Source organism: Polypterus senegalus, chromosome 14 (genome assembly GCF_016835505.1).
Source record: "Polypterus senegalus isolate Bchr_013 chromosome 14, ASM1683550v1, whole genome shotgun sequence".
Classification (NCBI taxonomy): domain Eukaryota; kingdom Metazoa; phylum Chordata; class Cladistia; order Polypteriformes; family Polypteridae; genus Polypterus; species Polypterus senegalus.
The window spans coordinates 10,531,308-10,556,557 of record NC_053167.1 but is presented as its reverse complement, the minus strand read 5'-3'; the positions used below and the strand labels follow the sequence as shown (position 1 = coordinate 10,556,557).

Here is a 25,250-nt window from a genome sequence, read left to right as displayed (position 1 = left end):
CTTTTTCACACAGGGCCATGTAGGTTTGGATTTTTTTTCTCCCTAAATAATAAAAACCATCATTTAAAAACTGCATTTAGTTTTAGTAGGGCAAATAGTTTTTCACACCACTGTATGTAGCATTTGAAATTCAATGACGTTTTCAGAACCACACTGAAGGCTTCAAATGGAGTGACCTCCAGCTGGAATCCTCTATTTATCTCAAGCATTATAAGGGACTCTATTACAATTGAGAACAATGTCACTAAGGCTAGTTATTTATCACAGGCAGACACACCACACAACAGCTCCAGAATAGAGGTCTTACAAGAAAATTCAAGGAGTTGTAGGAGATACTTAAGCAGTTAAGTAGAAGTGAATGATATGAAGAACTATGTTTAGAAAATGTTTTTAATAAAATGATTAACATTTCCCTTTGCACATTCATCATGACAGTATGTTTATATTTCAAGCATTTGTATTACATGTAAGTGTACATTATTAGTAAGACATGATTAAAAAAATAATGTTAAATGGTCCATACAATCAATATCATAGGCTTTTATAATCCCTCACAAGCAACGTGTCAGAGGATAATTAAAAGCATGGATGGCTGTGCTAAACTCTCAGGACCAGCCCAAGACTTGAATCTTAAAGAAGAGCTCCTGTACAAGCCAAGCTGGCCACTCTGTCCAGTGTTTCAACACGGCAGTGTGGGCAGTTTGCAGACATTATATGCATGGCAGACTCAGAACTTAAATAAACACAGGTAAAATAAACAAACCAAAAAAAATGAATATAAAATTAGTAACCCCATTCTCTTTTTTTTTTTTTTTAAGAAAGTGGCAAATTTTAATTGCACCTTCTCAACAACAAAGTGAGCCAACAAACCTGTCAATTTACAGGCAGAAGGTAAATGTTTTTTAAGCCCATTACACTTCTTTTGTTTCCCATATTTCAGAACATTTCTTTCATCCATTGCCAGGATGTGAAAATATTTAAATTATGGGTAAAAGCAACTGATTTTTATTATTTCAAAGTTTATGGGGTAATTTAAAAGACTGGCACATGCGCAGCAGCCCTGGAATTAAAAAAAGAAGGCCACAGGCGTTGTAGGTTGTAGGGTCTTGGAATGATTGCAGCATAAGGACCTCTAAGTACTGAATTAGTTACAGGGCAGGCTCCTAGACAGCTAGAAGCAACCAGAGGGTTAATAGATACATAAGGGTAGCCGTTGTTCTAGATCTCTCTGTTCACCCCTTTGAGAAAGGACCTGGTGAACTGTGAACTGAAAATGAAGCATAATATAAAACAAACAAAAAACAAAGATATATGAAAACAATGAGCATCTCTCAGATGGCCCAGTGAACAATAGCACTGACTGGGCTAATGAATCTGAAAGACGTTTTTTATTAAAAAAAAAAATACTAGTTCATTGTGTTGGAAATTAGCATTTCTGTGTAGTTAACAGAATCGAATTACAAACACGTAAATGCAAACTGCCTCTCTTTTCTTTGTGGAATGTGTGAAAAGTCACCTATTCGTTCCTGTTAACTACCCTGTATCTTACACATTACTGATATGATTTATATATCAGCTGCCATTGCTACCATTACCATTTTGGGGGTACACACAGGTGAGTGGAAACGAAGATTGCCGTCATTCATTGAATTGGTCCAGTTTTTAAAGTATGGGGTGGCTTTTCAAGAAGCACCTTGCTTAGCAGAAAGCGAGGTAAGTTATGTTAGAAATACAGGCATGGCACAATTCTGTCAGTCATAAATCTGAAAAGTCAATTCATGCTTCATTGACCTCCTTCAGCACAAAAAAAAAAAGTGCTGTCTAGTCAGCCATCCAAATGCGTGGACTCAAAAACAATGAGCTGCCCACATACAGACAGCAGCATGAGTTACTGGAGAAGATGTTGTTCAGGACCAGGTACTGACTGTCAAAGTAGGAGCATGCATCCAGATGTCTATATATCAGAGGAGTTCATCAACAGCAGCTACGCCTAGTTTCTGAAGGTTGTCTACGTAGTTTGAAGCCCTTGCCTGCGCTGATCCCACTGCTGTCCATTGATGGAATCCTCTGACCTGAAAACACAAGGAATAATTGCAAGGTAAGATAAACAGTGAAATGATGATACAATTGCAGTTTTAAGCATACACAAGAAAGCAGGAATGCTTTTCCCTCTGCCAGTGTTATTAAGGGGTCGAAAATACTTAGATTATTTTTTTTTTTATTACAGAAATGATCTTTCAGATACCACTAAATTTCTAGTTTATTACTTATGTGACTTACTTATTTCTAAGAAAAGTTCATTAATGTTAATTGCATTTTTGGCACTGGTTTCCACAAATATAGCATGAATGGAGTCAGCGTAGTCCTTGGCATCCCTTTCAGAAACTTCCCTAAAAAAAAAAAAAGTTAAAAGTTAATCTGGTTTTCCACGACCCTTATAAATGGCAAACAGCCAAACCTGAAACCCTATATCTTACTTTAAAAAAAAACAAAAAACCAAAATCATCATGGCTGTGTCTATCATTATGAAATGAAGCAGATTCATGGCCTTGTGCGATGTCTAAATTTGAGTTAGTTCATAGGGAAGCATAAGGCTTATCCCTGACAGTGGCTACGCTTCATACATTACCTGGCATCAGTTAGATCACATTTGTTCCCTGCAATCGCAACAACAATATTTGGTGGTCCATGTTGCCGCAGTTCTTTCACCCAATTTTTCAATGTCTGGAAAGATTCCTGCAGTAGACAGAAAGGGTTAGGTTAAGGGTTCTCAGGATGGTACTGCAGCAGTTCATACTCGCAAGAAAATCTACCTCTTTGGTGATGTCATATACAATGATTGCAGCAGCAGACCCTCGGTAATACATTGGTGCCAAAGCTCGAAACTGAAAGAACAAAAAGAGGAGGTTATGAACTAGAAACTGTTGAATTCAAATGTGTGAAAATGTTTCAACTGTTGTCATTCCTATCTACCTCATAAGATGCTTTCAGCATTTACCAAAAAGTTGCACAGAAAAAGAACTTTGTGAAGACATCAATGGCTTCTGCCATGTGCCCGATTTCAGCAGACTCTGAAGCTCTCCAACACACATGGAAACGATCACAAGGGTGGAGTGAAAGCCTTTGGATTTATGAGACAGCAGATACCGTATCTCGGTTAGACTGGCTTGTCTGTCTTAACGATTCTAATAAAAAGCAGGTTCTGCAGACTCGGCCGCACTAAGCTGCACAGCCTCAGCTTCTTGGCAAACTCCTTAATACCTAATATTTTCCAAAGCCTTGCTAGTTCTGGCTTACAAAGTAAACTGCAATTATCACTGCTGCCCAGGGGCTAAATCAGTTACAGACTGCATAAGAGTGTCTTACTGCTCAGCAGGATAGCTGGGTTTCTATCACTTAACCTGCTCATGTGCACAGGAGGCCAAGACACTACCAAAGTGCATGTGACCCATAACTAGCATGTGCTTCCATTTATCAAATGATAATATATTGCTGTAGACAACATAACAACTGGCTTAGACAAATGGCTGAATGCGTGTCAATCATGCAGGGGAGTATGACTATGAATGACATCATAAGTGGCTTGGATATACAATTAAAAAAAAGAAACAAAAAGCAAAAACCAAAATGGCAAATCTATCCATCAATCCAGCTTACCAACTTTTAAAATGACTGGATGGTAGGAAGTTACAGCTTAACTTGGCAGGTTCTGCAAGGGACTAACCCTTGGCATAAATCAAAATAGAGTACACCAACATGCTCATCCTCATTTATAAAAGGCAAATTTGGAGCTGAAAATTGTTCTTTCCACATACTAAAAAATGTCGTGTTAGACTATTACAAGCTAAGCAATCCATGGGGAGGATTCCCTAAAACAGTGGTTCTTACTCCATCCTGGGAACTCTATGTGGCTTCAAGTTTTTGTAAAAAAAACAACTTTTTTTTTATTGGACCCTAGCCTAATTAAGCAAACTGTTATTTCCCAGTTTCTATGTTTCAGGGTCAATGCAGTAATTACAAAACTAAGTTTGGCAAATTTGTATTAGAATGTACCCATTATTTGTGTAGATTACCTGGCGATTTTCTTAAGTTTGTTTTTAGGATTGTCACAGACAACACGGTTTGGCTGAACTCCCAGGGCCATACACTCCTCTCCAATATGCAGGGTGGCAGCATGCATCCTTCTTGTGAAACTAACATGGATGGTGTAGTTCTGATAAGTAGCCCTTTTGGTGTACTTGGCTGCTGTAGGGAGGAGGAGACCTTTTCCTTACATGCATTAAATGCAAATATATTTTTTACCAAACTTAATGTTTAAACATTTAAAGGAAAGATTCAATATGGCACTCTGTAAAACAGTCCTGCATGTTAATGGGTCACCCAGTATACGATATTCATTAGCTCCTGCCATTATCTCAGAAGCCTGATGTAGCATGCACTGAACTCTGTCAGGTTAGATGCCATGATCAAATACCTAGTGAAAACAGTGCAGAAGAGTGCAATAAGCTGCTACAGGAGATGCAGACCAAGATATAATGTAAATATAACTTGTGTGGTGCAACAGCATTAAATCCAAATTGGCAAAAAGTCTAAATGTGCCTACAAAATCTTGTTCTTTCTCACTGTAGATTTTCATGTCCCTTGAATCAACCACACTTTTAATTCAACTGTTTTTGTTTGCTCTTACAGTATGTTGAATTGATAAATAATATTTAAAAGGTAGGTTTGAAATTATTATACATTTAGTTCAACTCCCCAAGACTTCTGAACTATGACATAGCCCTAAAATATGCACACCCTTCTGCCAGCTCCACTCATCCTCAATATATCATTACCTTGTTTCTGGCAGATGTCCTACCAGATTTGATATCTTTTTATGAATCTATGTCTGTTTAGTTCCCTCTAGTGGTTGTTTCACAACTAGAAGACTAATTTAAGATTATTCTAGTTTAAATGCATATACAGTAACAGGATAATGTAAGATTAATGTAAGAAAGAGTACTCTAATGAGAGATTATTTTTCAAAGCACTTATGTCCCATAAACAATACTCCACTGTGAACTTGGCTATACTATGAATATATTAACTGCTTGAGGTCTTATTCTTGTTATCATTTTTGTTTGTTTAATCCTTTCTCAGTATTAATTTAGATATTTTAAGTTCTTATCAGAGATTTACTATGCCAAGTATAGCAGTTAAAATATTGTCACGTCTTGCAGGATGCTATATATTTTACATTGCACTGCCACAGAACTGCTCTTTTTGGATAGCCAGAAGGGTGCAGAGTATAGTATTTCAACTACTATATTTTATTTATATAGCACCTTTCCAATGCTCAAAGCACTTAACAGAAATTCAAAAGAAACAACAAGGAGTGTATGATATTGGATACAAAATATCTGCATAAAATAATAAATAAAGATAAATACAGAAAATACAAACATTTCAATTAGAGTAAGAGATAATAGACCAGAATAAAAATATAAAAATTACTATAAGACAACCCTATAAGATAAAATAATTTGTGATAAAAGTGCAAATCAACCTGTGTACCTAGACAGAAAAGGTAAACTGAAAGAATTGGTCAAAATATCAGGGTAAGTTAAATGCCTTACTGAAAAAATGTATTTGAAGATGTATTTTTAAAAGAAGAAATTGAGCCAGATAATCTAATAAAGGTAGGTTGCTCCAAAGTCTGGGTGCAATAGAGCTAAAGGCTCAGTCACTCATAGAGCATAGGTTTATTTGGGGTAAAACAACACTATCAAAATCAGTGGATCTTAGCTGGCAAACAAGAGTACAGTGATGGAGGAGGACACCGATTTAATCTGATGCAAGGTCAATTAAAGCTTTATAGTTTAGTAGTAGAATTATATATTTAATCCTATAAGAAACAGGGAGCCAGTAAAGGTAGAGCAGGATGCATGTTACGTGCTCACTCTTTAAGGTCTGTGTAAGGACTCTTGCAGCAGAGTTTTAAACTAAACAGGGCTGTGATAAAAGATTACAAAAGGCACCTGCCAGTAGGGAGTTACAGTAGTTGATGAAGGATGGAATATAAGCATGGGCAACTTTCTCTGCATTAGAAAAGGGCCGGGATAAGCAAACATGGGATATGTTACTGAGGTGGAACTCAGAAGGTTTCTTACTGTGACAGTATAAAGGTCAGCACCCTATAAGCACTGATTTAAGGATAAACGTGAAGAGGAGACTATTAAAATCGTTTACTCACTTAATGTCTCTGTAATTGCCTAGTGCCTGCAGCCATGGGGACCACCCTCAGTTTTGACATCTAATAGTCATGACCAAAATGGACCAGGGCAAATGAGGAGACAAGCAAGACTTTTAGTTTAAAAGTGTAGGAAAAGCTTATTAGCACCAAAAAATTAAAGAGACCTTTATTGAATAACTTGAAATTATACACAAGTTCTCATAAAACTGTTCTTTTAAAAACAATGTCTTGGGATGCAAAATAAATACAAGTACATAAAATATTACTTGTTTGCAGAGAAGCCTGCATCTCAGCTGAAGAGGCTTGTGGGTTTTTTTGGCAGTTCAACAAATGATCCTGGCATTTTTGGCTGAAATCTCATTTGGTCAACCTGACTGGCCTGGTAACAACAGAACCCCTAACTTTTCACTTTTTTTTAATCAGAGTCAGACATTTTTATATCTCTGGATATCTTTTTATATCTTTTTCCTGACTTATATAATTCAACAACCTTTTCTCGCTGGTCTTTTGACAGTTCTTTTGCTTTCCCCATGGCTTGGAATCCAGCAAAGTCAGTGCAGCTCTGCATTAATTGACTATACACAGACTCTGATTACAATCCAAGAGGTTACAGTGTTTACACCCTCCCTTAATTTGAATCTGTATGTGTCAGCTTGTGTGTATTTTATCAGCCCCAAAATTCAAGTGTACGTAAACATCTGATCAGGCCTATTTGGTTAATTTCAGTTATCATTATTATTCAAAAAGGGCAGACACAATTGTGTGATAATAAATTGCCCCACTTGAGAACACTGCAAATTAAAAAGAAAGCTTTTTGCATGATTACTTATATTTTCCAAACAATGGCCAATATTTTACAAATTCTGTCAGGGTATGTAAACTTATAAGCATGACTGTATATATATATATATATATATATATATATATATATACATATACAGTACATATAAGTACATCAGATATTTAGATACAATATGGAAAAAAATGAATTACACACATATACATAAATAAATAAATAAACCAAATCTATCCATCAATCTTTCTTACCAGCTTTTAAATTACTGGGTGGCAGTAAATTGCATCTACATTAAAATACACTGTATTTTCGCCTTTGTTGACATACAGTATGCACCGAGTACAAACAGTATCTCACAAAAGTGAGGCCTGTTCTGAGTGGAACCTGTCCTGTTAAACCACTGTATGGTCTTGGCCACCGTGCTGCAGCTCAGTTTCAGGGTGTTGACAATCTTCTTATAGCCTAGGCCATCTTTATGTAGAGCAACAGTTCTTTTTTTCAGATCCTCAGAGAGTTCTTTGCCATGAGGTGCCATGTTGAACTTCCAGTGACCAGTATGAGAGAGTGTGAGAGCGATAACACCAAATTTAACACACCTGAGACGTTGTAACACTAATGAATCACATGACACCGGGGAGGGAAAATGTCTAATTGGGCACAATTCTGGCATTTTTCACTTAGGGGAGTACTTACTTTTGTTGCCAGCGGTTTAGACATTAATGGCTGTGTGTCGAGTTATTTTGAAGGGACAGCAAATTTACACGGTTATTATACAAGCTGTACACTGACTACTTTACATCGTATCAAAGTGTCATATCTTCAGTGTTGTCCCATGAAAATATAGAATAAAATATTCACAAAAATGTGAGGGGTGTACTCACTTTTGTGAAATACTGTAGGTATTAATCTTTAAAACATGTATCACAGCTAACTCTTTTACTGCTACAATTGATAGTTGATTTGTAAAGTTGATCTGTATAATATTACAAAGTATATATGTTTTTTCATTTAAGAAAACCCTTCTTTTACTAAAACTATGTGATTACTAGGAAGACATCTGCATACTATCCAAATCCAGACATGTAGTCTTGATCCAACCAAGTCTGTCAAATATTCTGCATGCTGTTTGGTTACATGAGTCTGTTTTTCCATCAAGCCATACCATGCTCAATAGGCAATGGAAAAGAAGGCTACTGTTGCTTGTATGGATACAGCATTCTATGGAAAAATACCTTTGGAAAATTGCCATTTCCAAGGAAAACCTTTTTTTTCCAGCTTTAGCATTCTAACAAAATGGACAATTCAATCTCCATTTGAAATGTAGTTTTAATTTTAGTGTAGATATAGTCAGTACCTTTGTTAATATGGGAAATGAGAGTAATTTCTAGATGACATTTTAGCTAGCCTAACCAGCATATTTAAATATGCAAGTGAAGAATTCAAAGATCATCAATAAACCAAATTCAGCAAAATACTGCACAATTCATACATACAAACCAGATTATAATTGTACAACTCTTGTAGATAGAGTGCACAAATAAGAAATACTTCAATTTTGCCAAGCTAAACTTAAACAAAATAAAAAAATAAAAATTAACACACATATGCTACCTCATGCCATTCAGACATTATCATACATTGCCATGGATCTTGCAATGGTTAAACCTCTTTCTGATTCCACTACCTGCTCTATTCAGTGCAATGTAAAAGGAAGTTTAAAACCTGAAATCTTCATTTGACTTCTAAAAATATTGTAGAATTGAATCTAACAAAATGCTGGCATACAGTTAGCACAGTGGAAAATGAGATTGAAAAAAATGTTAGCATTTGCATACATATCCAAGCAAAATAAAAAAGAGTGGTTTAATTATTGGATAAGGTGATCATGGCATTTTAATGATGCAACATGAATTATAAGAACAATGTCCTATTCTATATACTGAAGCAGCCCTAAAATTACATTTAGAGAAAATTGACAGTGATTCTAGATGCTCACTGCAAACTTCATGTCATGGCCAATTCTGTCTTAAAGTTACACACGAGACACTAACTTATAGGCAACAAATCCATATATGAGATGTTCATCATCATTAATAAAAAGAAAAAAGTTATGCTGCTTATATTTTCTATCTTAATATTATTCTCATCAATTTAAGTTTAACATTTTTCACTCTGTTCTTCAGAGCAAGCTGACCAGATAACAGCCGCTATAGTTTCCCCTGAAGCTAAACAAATCTCTGTTTACTGCAGCTATCACACTTTTGCAAAAATGTATTTAAGGTAACTTGCAACTTCGACTTAAAACTGCAGTATTTCTACTATCAATTTCAATACAATGTGATTTCATGAATGTCTACCAATTACTCTACATGCTAAATGATATAGAAACTAGGCTCAGTCTGAGCCCATGGCTTTTCATAGCAAATACATATGTTTTGATAAAAATGCACATATAGAAAAATAGACAAATGTAGAAGGGTGTGAGTGTTTGGTATTTAGTTGTCATAGGCTAGCAGTGTAAAAAAGAACTTCTGATTATTTTAAAAGGAGATTATAAAGTAGCTTACTATGCGATACCTTTCTAAACCTATTAAAGATGTTTTTTTATCTATCTGTAATGGTAAGTGGAGGGTGATGGGGAATGTTTTGTGAACCCAGTGTATTTATCACTATCCATTATTAGACAACCAACGGTCTCCCAATCCACCTACTGACTTCATACAATGAGGCTCCAGAGGCATAAATGTTGCTTCCGATTTAAGTAAACCTTTTGACACAGTCATCACTCTGTCCGCAGAAAGACACACTGCTGATGGCTATGCCCAAGAGGTCATTAAGGATCTTAATCAGGTTTTTTTATCCAGGACGCTCCCAAGCCCAAATACTCAGACTCCTTACTCAGTCTCTAGAGAGCCCTGCTCAAAGCCTCCATGGACTCCATGAAGATCACAGCATCATCATCAAAGTCACGATCAGTGAATCTTTTATTTTTACCAAGAGATGTCTCAGAAACGCTGGAAGCCACAATCCTGACCAACACCCAGTCCATGCAAGCATTGAACAGGGAAGGAGCAAGAATACATCACTGATGAACTCCAGAATCAACTGGGAAGAACACAGAGATTCTATCTTCACTCTGCACAGCTCTCACAGTACCAGTGTACAGGCTGGCCTTGATATCCAGCAACTCCAGGGGGATCCTGTGAAGTCTCAGGATGTTCCACAGGGATGCTCAATCAACTGAGTCGAACTCTTCAAGAAAATCAACAAAGACTGCAAAGAAACTCTGCCGGTATTCGCGTCTGCACTTGATAAGTACCATCAGTGCCAGGATGCAGTCAAATGGTGGACTTCTTAGTCGCAAATTGAATTTTTTAAAATTCACCAATTTAACCAATGTGGCTAATAAATTGATTTCAGTGATTATTTGATTATCCTCTGCTCTTTTTCCTTCTTTTTTTAACATAAGCTTTGTGTCTATTTATGCATACAGTATTACTGGTTACTTTCTTCCTGCATGTAACCCCAAGATATGGAAAGCATGTGTGATTAACTAGTGACTCAGACTTGGAAGGGTTTGTTAGGCAATGAGGATGCTAGGGCTGATTCTTGCCAAGTGTCCAAAGCTGTGAGAAAAGAACACTGGTCTAGCACCTATGTAACAAATTGTATACAAAATAGCAAAAAAAAAAAAACAGATGGATGGATTTCCAGACAATCCAGGTGAGAGTCATGTAATGAAACTATCTGAATAATGACTAATATCTCTCTATTATAAAAAAAAAATCTTAGAAAGGAAAACCAGGGAGATGAGATGTGATCTTCTCAGAAGACACTTAAAAAACCTGTGAGACGAAAGAGATTGGCCACGAGGTGTCTCGCGGGGACCGTAAACATGAGACTTGGTGCCAAGAGATTGTCCCAGGACCGTATCACAGGGATGTGGAAAATGAGATTCTTGCAAGACACGCCCTACTTACAACCAATATCAAATAAGACCACAGGCAGTAAAACACTCAGTTGTGTAAAAGCATGTAGCAGACACAGATCCTGTGCTCTCAGCTCATATAAAGCATATAAGGACAATAGTTTATAGATGAAACGTCAACGACTAAGCGAAGAAGAAAGAGCAGCGCAGAGAAAAGAGACCCAAAAGCGTTGGAAAGAAAAAATAGCAGATAAGAGATTATAAAAGCAATGGAATTCGAAAGGCTAAAAAAAAAAAAGACGACGCGATACACATTCAGAGAAAGGTAAAGAATATGAAAGCAGTAAAATTCGAAAGTATTGTAGCGTCCCAGCCAGGTTGAAGCCTTTTTTATTTTTTTTGAGTGACTGTTAGGTCCGATTAAGGGAGGGCGGAGTACAGCACAGAAGACTGACAGCGGGGTATTGCAGTGGGGGACCGGAACTGGAGGAGGGGATGGAGAAGTTGCTACAAGGTTGTGTTTGGGGTTACAGTCAGCGTTGTTTTTCTTGATTGTTCAAGTAAAACTTTTGTGAGACTTCACTACATCTGTCTGTTTTTGTTTTACTTCTCTTTTTGCGCCGGACGCGGAGGTCGCTACAATATCGAAAAAAGATAGCCCACCACAGAATCACAAACACTATAGGCCAAAATATACAAGTCTACAATAATCTTTTCGCCTACGCATCATTCAATGCTCGCAATGTAGATTTACACAATAATGGACCATACGCTATGAGAATCTGTAGTCCCACAACAGTTAAAGCAACGACAAATTTAATTTAGAAGAAAACACAATTCGGACAGGTGTATATTTATGATCACGGAGAAGCGATGCAAATTTTAACAGGCGACAAGAAAGGTAATGTAGTATATATTTGTTGAATAACTTTAGACACCAAAGGAGATCTTGATATGCCATTTGTATTAAAATGTTGACAGTTTCCTGTGAGAATCACTTTTGCTATGACAAATAACAAATCACAGAGACAAACATTAGAAAAAGTTGGATTATTTATTAGAGAAAAAGAAACTATATTCACTCACGGGCAGTTACACGTTGAGATGTCACAATGTGTCTCCAAAAAATATTGTTTTTCATGAAGCTTTTAAGTAAAAGTGCAAATAATGAAATTGAAACAATTCCAAAGAAAAAAAAATTAAAATTGTATATCCGATTAACCAAACACGGGTCTTGGTGAGCAAAACAAGCAGGGGGCGAAGCCCCCTAGTAGGAAAATAAAATAATGATTCACTTCTATGAAGTGAGACATACAAGGTAGTTTTAAAAAAAAAAAGTGCCTGACAAAAACAAAATCTTCAGAACAATCCAGTCAGTCTGGAAAGACTAGCTTTGACATAGGAGTGCCTTTTAGTTTCAATGCAAACAGAACATATTTTATATAAAACATTTCAGCTGATGGAAATGTGATTCAGAATGGGTCAAGTAAATTTTAAAAACACCCAACAAATAAGAACATATTAAAAATATACAGCACAAGAATATATATTTTTCCATATATATATTTTTTGAACAGATGGATTACTAAATCCAAAATGTTATACAAATTAACAGAATCAGACATGAAGAACTTTTTAACCAATATTTTAGTCAGAAAAAAGCCACAATGTTGAACTTCAATATAGCGAGCATAAATTCCAAAAAATCTGAAACAGTATTTGTTCATTACATGTCTGAAAGTATGTGTTCCTTATGCCTTTCCAAAGCAACTAGCTATTACAAAGCAAGTTCTGTTACATTCTTCTTGTAAAAAAGTAATGACGTATTGCACAGTACAAAAACTCTAACAAACGCATTTATAAATATCCCATAAACATTATTTTACACAATACAGGAAACTTAAGACTTGCTATCACAAATCCCACAACAATTTTGGTAAGTCCTGATAATGTGGAAAAAATAATATATCCAGATAGTTTCTAAATAGACATGCAAAAACATGAGTATCCTTTTCCTATAGTTAAGTACACTGAAAACTGCCATTGCATTTTCTTAACTAAAGTTTATGAGAAACTGTTTCTTACATTTCACCACTTTCTAAACCGCTTTATCCAGACCTGGGTCACGGACGCTGCTGGACTGAAGCCCAACTAGCATAGGGGAAAGGCAGAAACAAACCATAGACAGGGCGCCAGTTACACACACACGGGCCAATTTAGTATCACCAATTCATCCAGCTTGCATGTCAAAATTTGATCTTCAATTGAACAGTATATATTAATAAAAGTGATATACACTAGATAGATAGATAGATAGATAGATAGATAGATAGATAGATAGATAGATAGATAGATAGATAGATAGATAGATAGACAGACAGACTTTGGTCTGACACACACTGGAATGACTACAAAGCAAGAAAATTTAAAAGAAAGAAAAGTTCTGTCTTGGCTTGGCAGTCTGGCAGTCACAGTGTCCATTATGCAGGCATACTGCTGTTGGTTTAAAGGAGCCCCAGTAACGTTTCTTGACACACTTCTGTTGAATGATTTGTTGGCTGAAAGTACTGAATGTTAGTGTGTCAAAGAGAGGATGTGCTGCATTGTTCATAAAGGCACTCTGTTTTGTTGTAATTCTCTCCTTTGCTACGACCTCCTGGGGGTCCAGTTTGCATCTTATAACTGAGTTTACCTTTGTAATTAGCTTGTTGATTTGGTGGGCCTCTTTTGAAGTGATGTTATTGGCCCAGCACACCACACTGTAGAAAAATCACACTGGCCATTACAGAGCTGTAGAACGTGTAAAGGATGTCACTACCCACATTAAAGTAGTGCAGCCCTTTCTTCTATAGTTCCTGTTTTATGAGTCCAGTCCAGTCCAGCCCGTGCACCACTTCCATAACCGCTTCCTAAATAGTGACTGGACGTAGAGGCTCTTTGGTGTGGTGAAAGCCTGTTACCAACTCCTTGGTGATGCTGATGTTGACTGCATACAGTTCTTTTTGCACAAATAAACAAATCTCTCTACCGGATTCTTATACTCAGTTTCATTCCCCTTATCAATACACCCCAAAGGTGCAAAAGCATCTTAGAATTTCTGCAATTTCTGACCTGGTTGTTATATTTATAGACGGAGGTTTACAGAGAGAAGAGAAAAGGAAACAGGAGTTTTCCTTGAGTTGCTCACACCCATATCAGAAACAAAGTCCTTGAGCCTCACAAACTGTGGTCTACTGGACAAATAGCCCATTACCCAGGACAACATAGGCTTACCCACCTGAATATCCCTGCTCTTACCCCTTTAACAGTGATGGCTGAATGGTACTGAAGGCAATGGAGAAATCAAAAAACATAATCCTCACAGTGCTTTCAGCTTTGTCCAGAGGGGATTAAGCCTCTTGCAGTAGACAGACGATTATATTAATGCCACAGTGTATGTAACAACTACTGTTGATAATATGCATCCCTTTATGGCCACAGTTGACCCTTTTTCAAATAGATACTTCCATCAGGATAATATGTCAAATCATAAAGCACACATAATTTCTATGGAACATTATTAGTACCAAACTTAAATATAATCCAATATGTTAAGTACATTGCAATACATATGCATGTGGTGCATTTCATTTCGGCAGTTTAATTGTGTCATAATTAAAAACATTATCAACCAAATGATCGATTGCTTTTCACTATGGCACACAATTTTCTTGTCAGTTTAAAATGGAATACAAAAACATATTGTATTTTAACTCATGTCATAACTAAAAGCAAAGAAAATTTATTTGCATTGCATTTCACTTTGTGACTCAGAGTGTATTTCATTTTGATATAAGACCATGTTTTAATCCTGCTAAAACTGAATGCATACAGAACTCAAGGGTAAATATTATCTGGTCTTGGTGATTTGTTTGATTTCAGCCTATTTAACCTTAGCATTACTTATCCCTCTACAATTTCCAAGTCACTCAGTACCTCCTTAGTAGTTCCTTTTACTGCTGGGAGGTTATACACTTCCTCACATGTGAAGACCTCAGAAAAATGTGTTTAGAGCATCTCCTATATCACTGTCTATATTTTTAAATTCCCCTTTACTATTCCAAAAGCACTTAATCTCTTCCTTGACTGTTCTTTAATTATTAAAATAATGAAAGAAACTTTTTTGGGTTGTATTTTGCCTTATCTGCTATATTCCTCTCTAACTACCTTTTAGCTTTCCTAATATCCTTTTTAACAGTTGCGCTCATATTCTCAAATGCCCTATGATTCACGTGGCAGTTATTAGTGTTATACAGCTGTTTTTGCCTTTACAGCTTCTTTTTCAATTCTTTATTAACCCACTGCAATTTTTTTTTCCTACTATAGGTTGTAATTCCTAATTTAGGTACAGTATGTACCTGTCCCGCATTATATGTTAAATGTTTTAAACCTGTTTCACTGCTCCTTGACTGTCTCTGCACTTAAAAGCTTATTCCAATATGCCCTCCTTAGACTTTGCCACAGCTGCTTAAAATTTCTGCTACCAAAGTTAAACCTAACAGTTTTAGTCTTAGCAGCCACACTCTTTCAAAACACTTTGAACTGTAATATATTATGGTCACTTGACCCTAGTGGTTCAATCAACTCTGCACCCTCAAATCTATCCCGATTACAAAATACGAAATCCAGACAGGCTTTGCCCGCATTGGTGCTTTAACATACGGTGTTAAAAAATAGTCACTGATTACTCCTAAAAACTCTTGTTCTCCGCTATTTGCAAGGTGATCCTAGTTAATATTTGTGTAGTTAAAGTCTCCCTTGACTATAATATCCCCCTGTGAACTTGCCTTTTTAACATTACCAAAAAGATGTTCATTGATATTACTGTCTACATAGGGTAGTCTATAACACACTCCTAAAGTAAGGCCTCTTTCCCAAATGGTTTCCAGATGAAGCAACATGTCCTCACTAAGATAAGGCTCATCGTTCAGCTGAAGTGGATTTGCATTTAAATTCTGTTTGACATAAACAGCAACCCACCTTCTTTTCTGTTCTATCTATCCTTCCTAAAAAATGCGTATCTTTCTATGTTATACTCATCCCCATCTTTTTTATTTAGACAGGTTTCTATTATTACTATAATATCATAGTTATGCTCTGCTACATACAACTCTTAACTCATTTGTTTTATTTTTTATACTTCTAGCATTAAGAAAACCTATTTTAATCTGTTACTCACATTCCTTTTGCATTTAAACATTTGGTTAGAAATTACATGATTATGCATTTTGATTTTACACTATTGTTTGCTCCTTCATGTATAGTTCTAAACCTGGCCTGTCCTAAATTTCGTGCACTCAAGCTTCCTAGTTTAAACAATCCTTGAGAAACCTACTCATAAGCCTCCCCAACATATTGGCCCCCCTTCGGCTCAGATGTAACACATTGAAGCAGAACAGGTCCCATTTGTTCCAAAAGGAGTCCCAATGCCCCATAAACTGTACCCTTCAACCCTACACCAAGATTTGAGCCCCAACATTAAGCATTCTAATCTCATCAATCTTATAAGGGCTGGCATGTGGCATGGGCAGAACTTCGGAGAAGACTATCTTGTCAGTTTTGCCTCTCAGTCTGGCAGATGACTCTTTAAATTTGGATCGCAGAACTCAGACTATCCAAGAGCCTATCAAGTCTTCCAGGAAGGATTCTCACCTGTGCACCCAGAAAGCAACACAATGTGTGGAACTTTAATGATTGAGTCCCCAACTATCACTACCTCTCTTTTTCTGAGAGCTGGTTGTGAGGCAGCCTGCAACGGCTACTCCTGCCAGCCTGCCACATCAAAATTGTCTAAGACACCGTCCAGCTCCACAAGGACCTGAAAATGGTTTGACACTTCCAATTCAGGGTTTGATACCCCTGGACAGTGTGCACCCTTTACCTTGTGATTGTGACCCACATATGTCTACCTGTTTGGTATGAAGTCTCCTCCCACGCCACCTAGTGCACACTATCTCTCTAAAGGACACCTGGGCCAGGTCCGCCACTTCTCTAGTACATTGCAGGCAAGCCATCTCTTCTTCCAGTTCAGTGACCCTAAGCTTGGGGTGCTGAATCAGCTAGCATCTACTGCAGATGTAGACTCATAGAAGCCTGACTCCTCCAAGCCATTCTCTAAAAAGCCCAACATCCAATACGACTTGCATTGCACTGGCCACATTATTAAAATTTGACCTTGGATAACTAAAACTGTTTTACTTGTTTAAATTAAACTTAAATGATTTAACTTAAATGGTAAAACTACAAAAAGTTTAAGCCAAAAAATTAAAGAACTGAGTTATTTTTACATGTTCTGGCCCATTAAGCACATGAATATTCTCTCCCTCGACTGTCTGCTGTTTGTCCTTCTACAGTATGAGGTTAACTTTACTTTTCTCTGTCTATACTCCTAACTGTGCTCCTCTTATTCCTTACTTAAAAGCTCTCCACTCACATAGTTTGTATTCCTTCGTATCACTGAACCCTTACACTGTTGCCCTCTTGACTGCTCTACTTTCCTGACTGCTAAGAACTTTTCAATCCAGAAAAACTTGCTTACTGAATATCTACTGCTAGTCAATTTCTTACTGTTTTGTCTGCTCCTACAGCTGCTTGTGGTTTATCAGCACCTTAATGCTAGCCGCCTGCCTAGGTACCACTAAGCTCTTTAACTTTGAAGTCTGCCACTGCCTCTCCCCGATTAAGGCATTGCTTCTGTTTCTTACTACAACACAGGTTATTTATGTACAGACATTCCGGTGTCCGTTACTGCCCTGCCTTACCAACGTTAGTCTGAATACAAGTAAGTCCAAGTAACAAGATACTTTTCCAAACACTCCGCTGCTTTTGATCCTATGCAGGTGATAAAAAAGCAAAAAAAAAAAAAAAACACTAAAGGGGATAAAAGCTTTAAAAATTCCCACATGGCCCTTTAACAGCAACCAAAACACAAAGTTTGTAAGAGCAAAATTAAACAGAACACAAAGAACTCTCAGCTGCTTCTCCTTCGTTTACAAAGATTACTTACAAAGATGACATCTCATTCTCCAGTCATCAGAACGTTTCAGTCTCCTCCTCAGTACCCTGTATTATACAACATTGAATTACAGCAGATTTAATTTGACTTTTCTCACATTGATGAGCAGAAAAATACTCTTCAATGACAAAATGAACAAAGATCTCTGCAAAGTGATCTTAATTAAACTATTATCAGTTATTCCATCACACCTATTTCTATAAACCTTTGCAGTTATTTCCAGTACAGATTAACTTTGAATACAGGTTTACAAAAGTTTCAATTTTCTATGTATAAATGTCAAGAAAAATGAAAAACTAAGAAAACCTCACTAAAATTTGCCATTTTCGCAGGATGTATGTGCCTTTTATTCAAAACAGCTCCGGCAACACAACATTATATCAATGTGATTTTTACTTCAAAAGAAAATTAGAAATGATTGTGTAACAAATCAATTACAGGTACAACAGATATTGAGAATTTTAAATTATTTAAGCATGTTGAAACACTTAACTCTAACAGGTGATCATATCAAAAATCTATACCCTCTTTCCTGAATGCTCATTTTATAATGAACAAAAAGGACTATATTCAATTTTTGACTAGGGCAAATAATAAGCCAGCAAATTACCCATTTGTTATGAGATCCATGCTTGAGCTGGAGTAACAAAAGTCCTTCTGAATTTGCAGGAATAATAAAGGGTGGATACTTTGTGGGGATATGCCATGAGCGCTGCTCAAGGAGGAGGTTGGTTTGTGTGCCACTTGATCCTCATTTGTCTCACAACAATTGTGACTGTGGTGCACTCTAAAAATCATTATAATATTTCAATGTTATTACTAAACTATTGAGATAATCAACGCTGTTCTATGAATTGTTTTTCACTGCAAAATTATTTATCTAAATCTTACAATTAATTTCACACTAAGCTTAATATGCTCAGAAGTACTAGATGCTAAATACTACTAAAAAACACATCTTCCTGCCATAATGAGATGATCACAAGCATCAGACCTGCTTTTTATTTACTTAACAAATGAAACATACATTTTATCACTGTTCTGATGATGTCAGGTAAAAGAGCTAATTATAAATATAAAACACAAAATAATTGATTGTGTATGTACACCCTTCAAGTCTGTATTTAGTATATGCATCTTTGGTAGCCAAGACAGCCTTGTGTCTGTATGCACAGGTCTATATCATGCAATTATTCTCCACTCCTCTTGGTAAAACTTCTCAAGCTCTGTCGGGTTGCATGGGGATCAAGAGGGTGTCTAGTCAAAAATGCACAATCAGACGGAGGTCTGGACTAAGCCACTCCAGGACATTAAGATTGGTGTTTTTAAGCCATTCCTGTCTAGCTTTGGCTTTACACTTGAGGTTGTTGTCTTGCTGGCAAACAAATCTTCTATCAAGGTGCAGGTTTCTTGCAGACTACCTCAGGTTTTCTTCCAGGATTTCCCTGTATTTTGCAGCATACTTTTTACCCATTACCTTTACAAGTCTTCCAGACAGGAGAAGTGGAGAAGCATCCCCACAACATGATGTTGTCATCACCATGCTTCATGGTGGGGATGGTGTGTTTCGAAAACATGCAGTGTTTCACATGGTATTTAGTTTGATGGCCAAAAAAGCTCAATTTTAGTATCATCAGACCACACAACCTTCTTTCTGTTGCCTTAAGAGTCTTCTCATGAGTCTTCTGGCAAAGGCTTTTTTTTTATATATATATAAAAACAATGGATTTCTCTTTGCTACTCTTCCACAAAACTACAACTAGTCAAGCACCTGGGCAACAGTCATTGTACAGTATATACAGTCCATCCAGGCCCAGCCGCTTCAGCTTGTAACTCCTTTAACACAGGTCTCTTAGAGGCCTCCCTCACTAGTCTTCTTGAACAATCACTTGTTTTTTATGGATGGTCTGCTCTAGGCAGATTTACAGCTGCGCCATACTCTATCCATTTCCTAATGACTGATTTAACTGGACACCAAGGGATATTCAGTGACTTCAAATTTTTTTGCATCCATCCCCCGACTTATGCTTTTCAAACACCTTTTCACAGAGTTGCATGAAGTGTCTTTTCTCGTCATCTTCTATACAAAGACATTCTTAGACATATATAGATGTAGATAAGAAAGCAGTAATTCATCATAAAGACTGTGGAAACACTACACAACTTATCTCAACACCCAAGCTATGCTATGTTTTAGGCACAGCTAAAAAGTAATTATTTGTTCTATATTATCAGTATATGTGTGCATATAAGTATAACATTTATTATATATACTGTAGATAAAGAAAAAATACATAAGAAATAATTTTTTCACACTACGATACTGACTCCCTAAAAGTTGGACCCTTTTGATATAGGCGCATTTATAGTACAGACAAGTGATTTCCATTTAGCTAATTATGTGACTTCTAAAACAACTGTCTGCTGTCATGATATACATGTGTTATGCAATCCTTGTGTTTCAGACTTGCAAATGATTTAGACCACTCTGCAGAGGTGTGTTTTCACATTGACAATGAGTCAAAAAAAATAAATACTGGCACTAGGCCGCCAATAATGTAGTCAAATTACATTCCTATACAGTAAATGTTAAATGTTTTCAAATAAATCAATCCTTAAACAGTTCAAAATCTGAATTAGTATGTCAGACTAATTTGGGGCATTCATAAGAAATTAAATGAGTCACTTCTTGAGGCAGAAGTACATAATAATAAAAAAATTAGTTGAATCAAATATGTAAAATATTAAAATATGTCTTCAATTTCAATATTCAAAGTCGACAGTTTCGACAGAATTTTTCATATTTATCTTCTGGCAGAAATCCATCAAGGGTCATATTCAAGGTAAATTATCAAAAATTACATCATATTTGTAATCACTGACCTTGAAACTATCCAAAAAGATACCCTGTAAGTTTATATTTTAAGTTTCTCATTTTTACCTTCTGGCTTTTAGAGGGCTAGGGCCATCAGTAAAGAATCAAATGTCAGAAATGTCATCTTATCCATGATTAGCATCCAGAATATAGCATAAAATGGCACTCCACATGTCTATTTTACTGATTCCTATTTTTTAAAGCTTTGTGAAAAGAAGTTTGATCCCTCATAATATATATTATTCATAAATTGTTATTTAATATAATTTAATACAAATATATATATATTATATTAATATAAATATATAGTATATTAATATAAATATAAAGTATTTATTAGGTATACGGTCCCGCCAAAAACGCGCATTCCTACGTAAATTACGTAGCCTGCAACACGCAACAATGCAGAGCGTGCCGGTAGTAGCTTAGATTATTATCAATATGTCTTTCTCAACACTGAAACGTAAAATTGCCAATGAAAACCGTAAGTTTAACCCTGCCTGGACTGACAAATACTTGTTTATTTTACCGCCACATCCAAACGCCAAACCGATGTGTTTAATTTGTAATGAGTGCGTTGGAGTATTTAAAGATTACAATGTGCGGAGACACCACACTTTTCGCACCAATTTTCCAGAGGGATCTCAAGAGAGGGCTGCAAAAGTGCAGAGTTTGATTGCATCTTACAACCGGAGCAGTACTACCATGGTGCGGTCATTCACAGCCCAAGTGAGAGCTACTGCAGCATCCCTTCGTGTTTCCTGGATACTGGCAAAAAAGAAAAGGCCATTCACAGACTCTGAAACCATGAAGGACTGTATGCTGGCTGTCGTGGATGAGGTAATAAATGACGATAAAATTAAAATGAGCGTGGTATCTGCTATGAAAAACGTACCCCTGTCAGATACTTCAAACATTCGTAGGGTTGAAATTCTTGCTGCAGATGTGTATGAAACGCTGTTAGGAGACCTGATGAAAGCTGATACTATGTCTATAGCAGTAGATGAGTCCACAGACAAAACTGATACTGCTCAGTTGTGCATATATGTCCGTTTTTTTGATGGCAAATGCTTCCGAGAGGAGCTGCTCGCCTACTGCCGTTAGAAGGACACACAACTGGCGATATAGTCTTTGGGAAAATTTCCGCCTTTTTTAAAGACAGTGGTATGGATATGAAGCGTGTGTGCATGCTTGTGACAGATGGGGCTCCGTCCATGACCGGGAAAGTGAATGGTTTGCAGCACGTTGGTCCGCTGTTGCACCTCAGTTGATCTCCTTACACTGCATTGTGCATCAGGCGGTATTGTGCGCAAAACTAAGCGGGGCGCTCAAAACGACAATGGACAGCGTTATGGCTATAATTAATTTTATTCGCTCCACATCAAGCCTCCAACACCGCTTATTCCGCATGCTGCTGTCAGAAATGTCTGCTGAGCACCACGACCTTCTTTTGCATAATGACGTGAGGTGGCTGTCCAAAGGCAAAGCACTGGAGCGTTTCTGCGGTCTCAGAGAAGAGATCATAACTTTCCTCCGCGGCAGCAAGCAAAAAGGCAGAAACGCACTTGAGTCGCATACTGGACGACAACTTCATGGCCGATGCCTGCTTTCTGAGCGACATATTCAAACACCTGAACGATCTCAGTTTGGGACTACAAGGCAGAGACAAAAATGTCATCGACCTTGTGGAACAGATGTCCGCATTCCAAGTTAAACTGGACCATTTCGCAAATGATTTGAGCACAGGCCGAATGCTGCATTTTCCGACACTCGGCAAGTGCATCTCATCCCCCGCACAAATCACGGATGTGATGACAGATTTCATTGCGATGTTGAAAAATAACTTTGCTGGTCGATTGGATGGACTTGATCTGCCCACAGAGTTGGCCGTTTTTGTCAGAGACCCGTTCACTGTTGCAATAGAAGGGGACTTATCCGCCAGAGCTAAGAAACTGGTCCCTTCCATTGACGAGGGGAAATTCACACTCGAACTTGTTGACATGCAGTCATCTGTAACCATGGCACAGGAGCTTTCCACTAACGGGCCTGCAATGTTTTGGACTGATGTCAACGCACATCAGTTCCCTAACATTAAGAAAGTAGCGATCGTCATGCTCATTATGTTTGGATCAACATATACATGTGAGTCAAGTTTTTCACACATGAACTCCATAAAAAGCAACTCTCGTTGCTCCCTGACTGACCATACTCTCCACCAATGCCTTCGAATTGCATTGACAACTTACGAGCCTAAAGTCACTGCTCTCGTTCAAAACAAAAAATGTCACTTCTCCCACTAAGTCAGCAGGGTAACTGCAGCCTACACATGCCTACACTGCATGCCTAATCACACATGGTGATTTAAAATATGTTCCCTCAGTGTTGTTATAGTTGTGAATACTGTGCACTTTTTATTTTATGCACTTTGAGATGTTCCTGGGTCAAATGTGTGCAAGTTATTTATTTTGTTTCAAAAGGAAACAATGTTATTTTTAATAGCCTACTACTGTGCACTATTTTGTTTTATGCACTTTGTGATCAGATAGGTCAGATATGTAGCCTAGGTCAGTTTTTTTTTTCTTTTGTAAGTGGAAAAAATAGAGGCTACTTCAGATTCTGTTAATTCAGCTCTTTTTGTATGCACCTTTTGCTTTGCAAACTGACCAAAGTTAAAGGAGAAACAACAAATAAACCTTATGTTTTTGAATAAATTTGTTTGTGTTGGTTTTAAAATTTGTCATTACGAGCTGCTTTGCCGCTAAAGTGACTGGCCCAGCTAACCTTCTTGGTTTGACAATCTGGCCCAACTGAATTTGTAATTGAATAGCCCTGCTTTAGGGGATGAACACCTGGGGTTGGAAGTTGTGCATGCCACATCAACAAGCCTATCAGGTCATGTTTGCTGAAGACACCTATTGGTTTACTCTTTATCATATGGGTGTAATATCCTGCACAATATACAGTATTGTCTCATACCAGTGAGGCAGGAGGCACCAGGCCAAAAAAAAAAAACATAAGTGATTTTAAATCATTCAAAAGTAATTCTTATAAACACAATATCCATATTCAGTATGTTCAAAGTTAAATTTCTAAAATATTCCTCTGTGTGTTTAAGGTTAAGATTTGCAACACTGTATATTTTTCATCACTGACTACTTGTAGTATATGTCAGTTAACTCATTTAAACATACTGTGCTAACAGAGGAAAGCTGTATAATGGGGGGCCAAGCTGTGGCAGGCTCTGAAGACAAACCTGACCTTTATAATCTTTATGGTACCAAGTTCGCATTGGAACAAGAACGACTGTGGAATTATTTAAATATCTGAGCCTGACACATTGTTGTGAAGGCATGATGTCTTTGGAAAATACTGAAAAACATTTGCAGTGCTGTAAACAAGGAGGACAAATTTCTAATGGCAAATTGTGGAGCCAGGTTTCAAATCTAAAAAATGCACTTACACAAACTTCACTGGGCATAACAGTATCTTAGTTTACTTTACTAATATTTTCACATGAAATTATTTTTGTGAAACATTAAAATTGATTCTGTACATATAGTAAATGAGGACTGAGGAAGGCAGACACAGTACAGTTGTGGCCAAATGTTTTGAGAATGACACAAGTATTGGTTTTGACAAAGTTTGCTGCTTCAGTGTTTTTAGATGATTTTGTTAGATGTTTCTGTTGTATACTGAAGTATAATTACAAGCATTTCATAAGTTTCAAAGGCTTTTATTGCATAAACTTAATGTAACTGTCAAAAAGTCAATATTTGTAGTGTTGGCCCTTCCTATTCCAAGTCCTTTACAATTTGTCCTTCTGGGCCAAATCCTGACTGATGGCAGCCAATTTTTGCATAATCAATGCTTGGAGTTTGTCAGAATTTGTGGGTTTTTGTTTGTCCACCCGTCTTTTGAGGATTGACCACAAGTTCTCAATGGGATTAAGGTCTGGGGAGTTTGCTTGCCATGGACCACAAATTTCGATGTTTTTTTCCCCGATCCACTTAATCATCATTTTTGTCTTATGGCACAGTGCTCCATCAAGCTGGAATAGGCATTGTTCGTCACCAAACTGTTCTTGGGTGTTTGGGAGAAGTTGCTCTCAGAGGATGTTTTGGTACCATTCTTTATTCATGGCTATGTTCTTAGGTAAAATTGTGAGTGAGCACGCTCCCTTGGGTGAGAAGCAACCCCACACATGAATGGTCTCAGGATGCTTTACTGTTGGCTTGACACAGGACTAATGGTAGCACGTACCTTTTCTTCTCACGACAATCTTTTTTCCAGATGCCTCAAACAATCGGAAAGGGGATTCATCCTGCAGCTGAATCAACTTTAGGAGACGGTCCTGGCGCTTGCTGG

General features: G+C 37.1%; 1 protein-coding gene across 1 annotated transcript in view; it reads right to left on the bottom strand.

Moving 5' to 3' along the window:
* Window positions 1–372: 372 nt before the first annotated feature.
* Window positions 373–25,250, bottom strand: part of rab22a (RAB22A, member RAS oncogene family) — a 39,242-nt gene continuing 14,364 nt past the window's right edge. The window contains exons 4-7 of the mRNA XM_039735541.1: window positions 2,814–2,885; window positions 2,630–2,736; window positions 2,281–2,390; window positions 373–2,072 (exon numbers count right to left, since the gene is read on the bottom strand). Coding sequence (XP_039591475.1) covers window positions 1,975–2,072; window positions 2,281–2,390; window positions 2,630–2,736; window positions 2,814–2,885 — 387 coding nt within the window. The 3' untranslated portion in view covers window positions 373–1,974. The remainder of the gene's footprint in view (window positions 2,073–2,280; window positions 2,391–2,629; window positions 2,737–2,813; window positions 2,886–25,250) is intronic.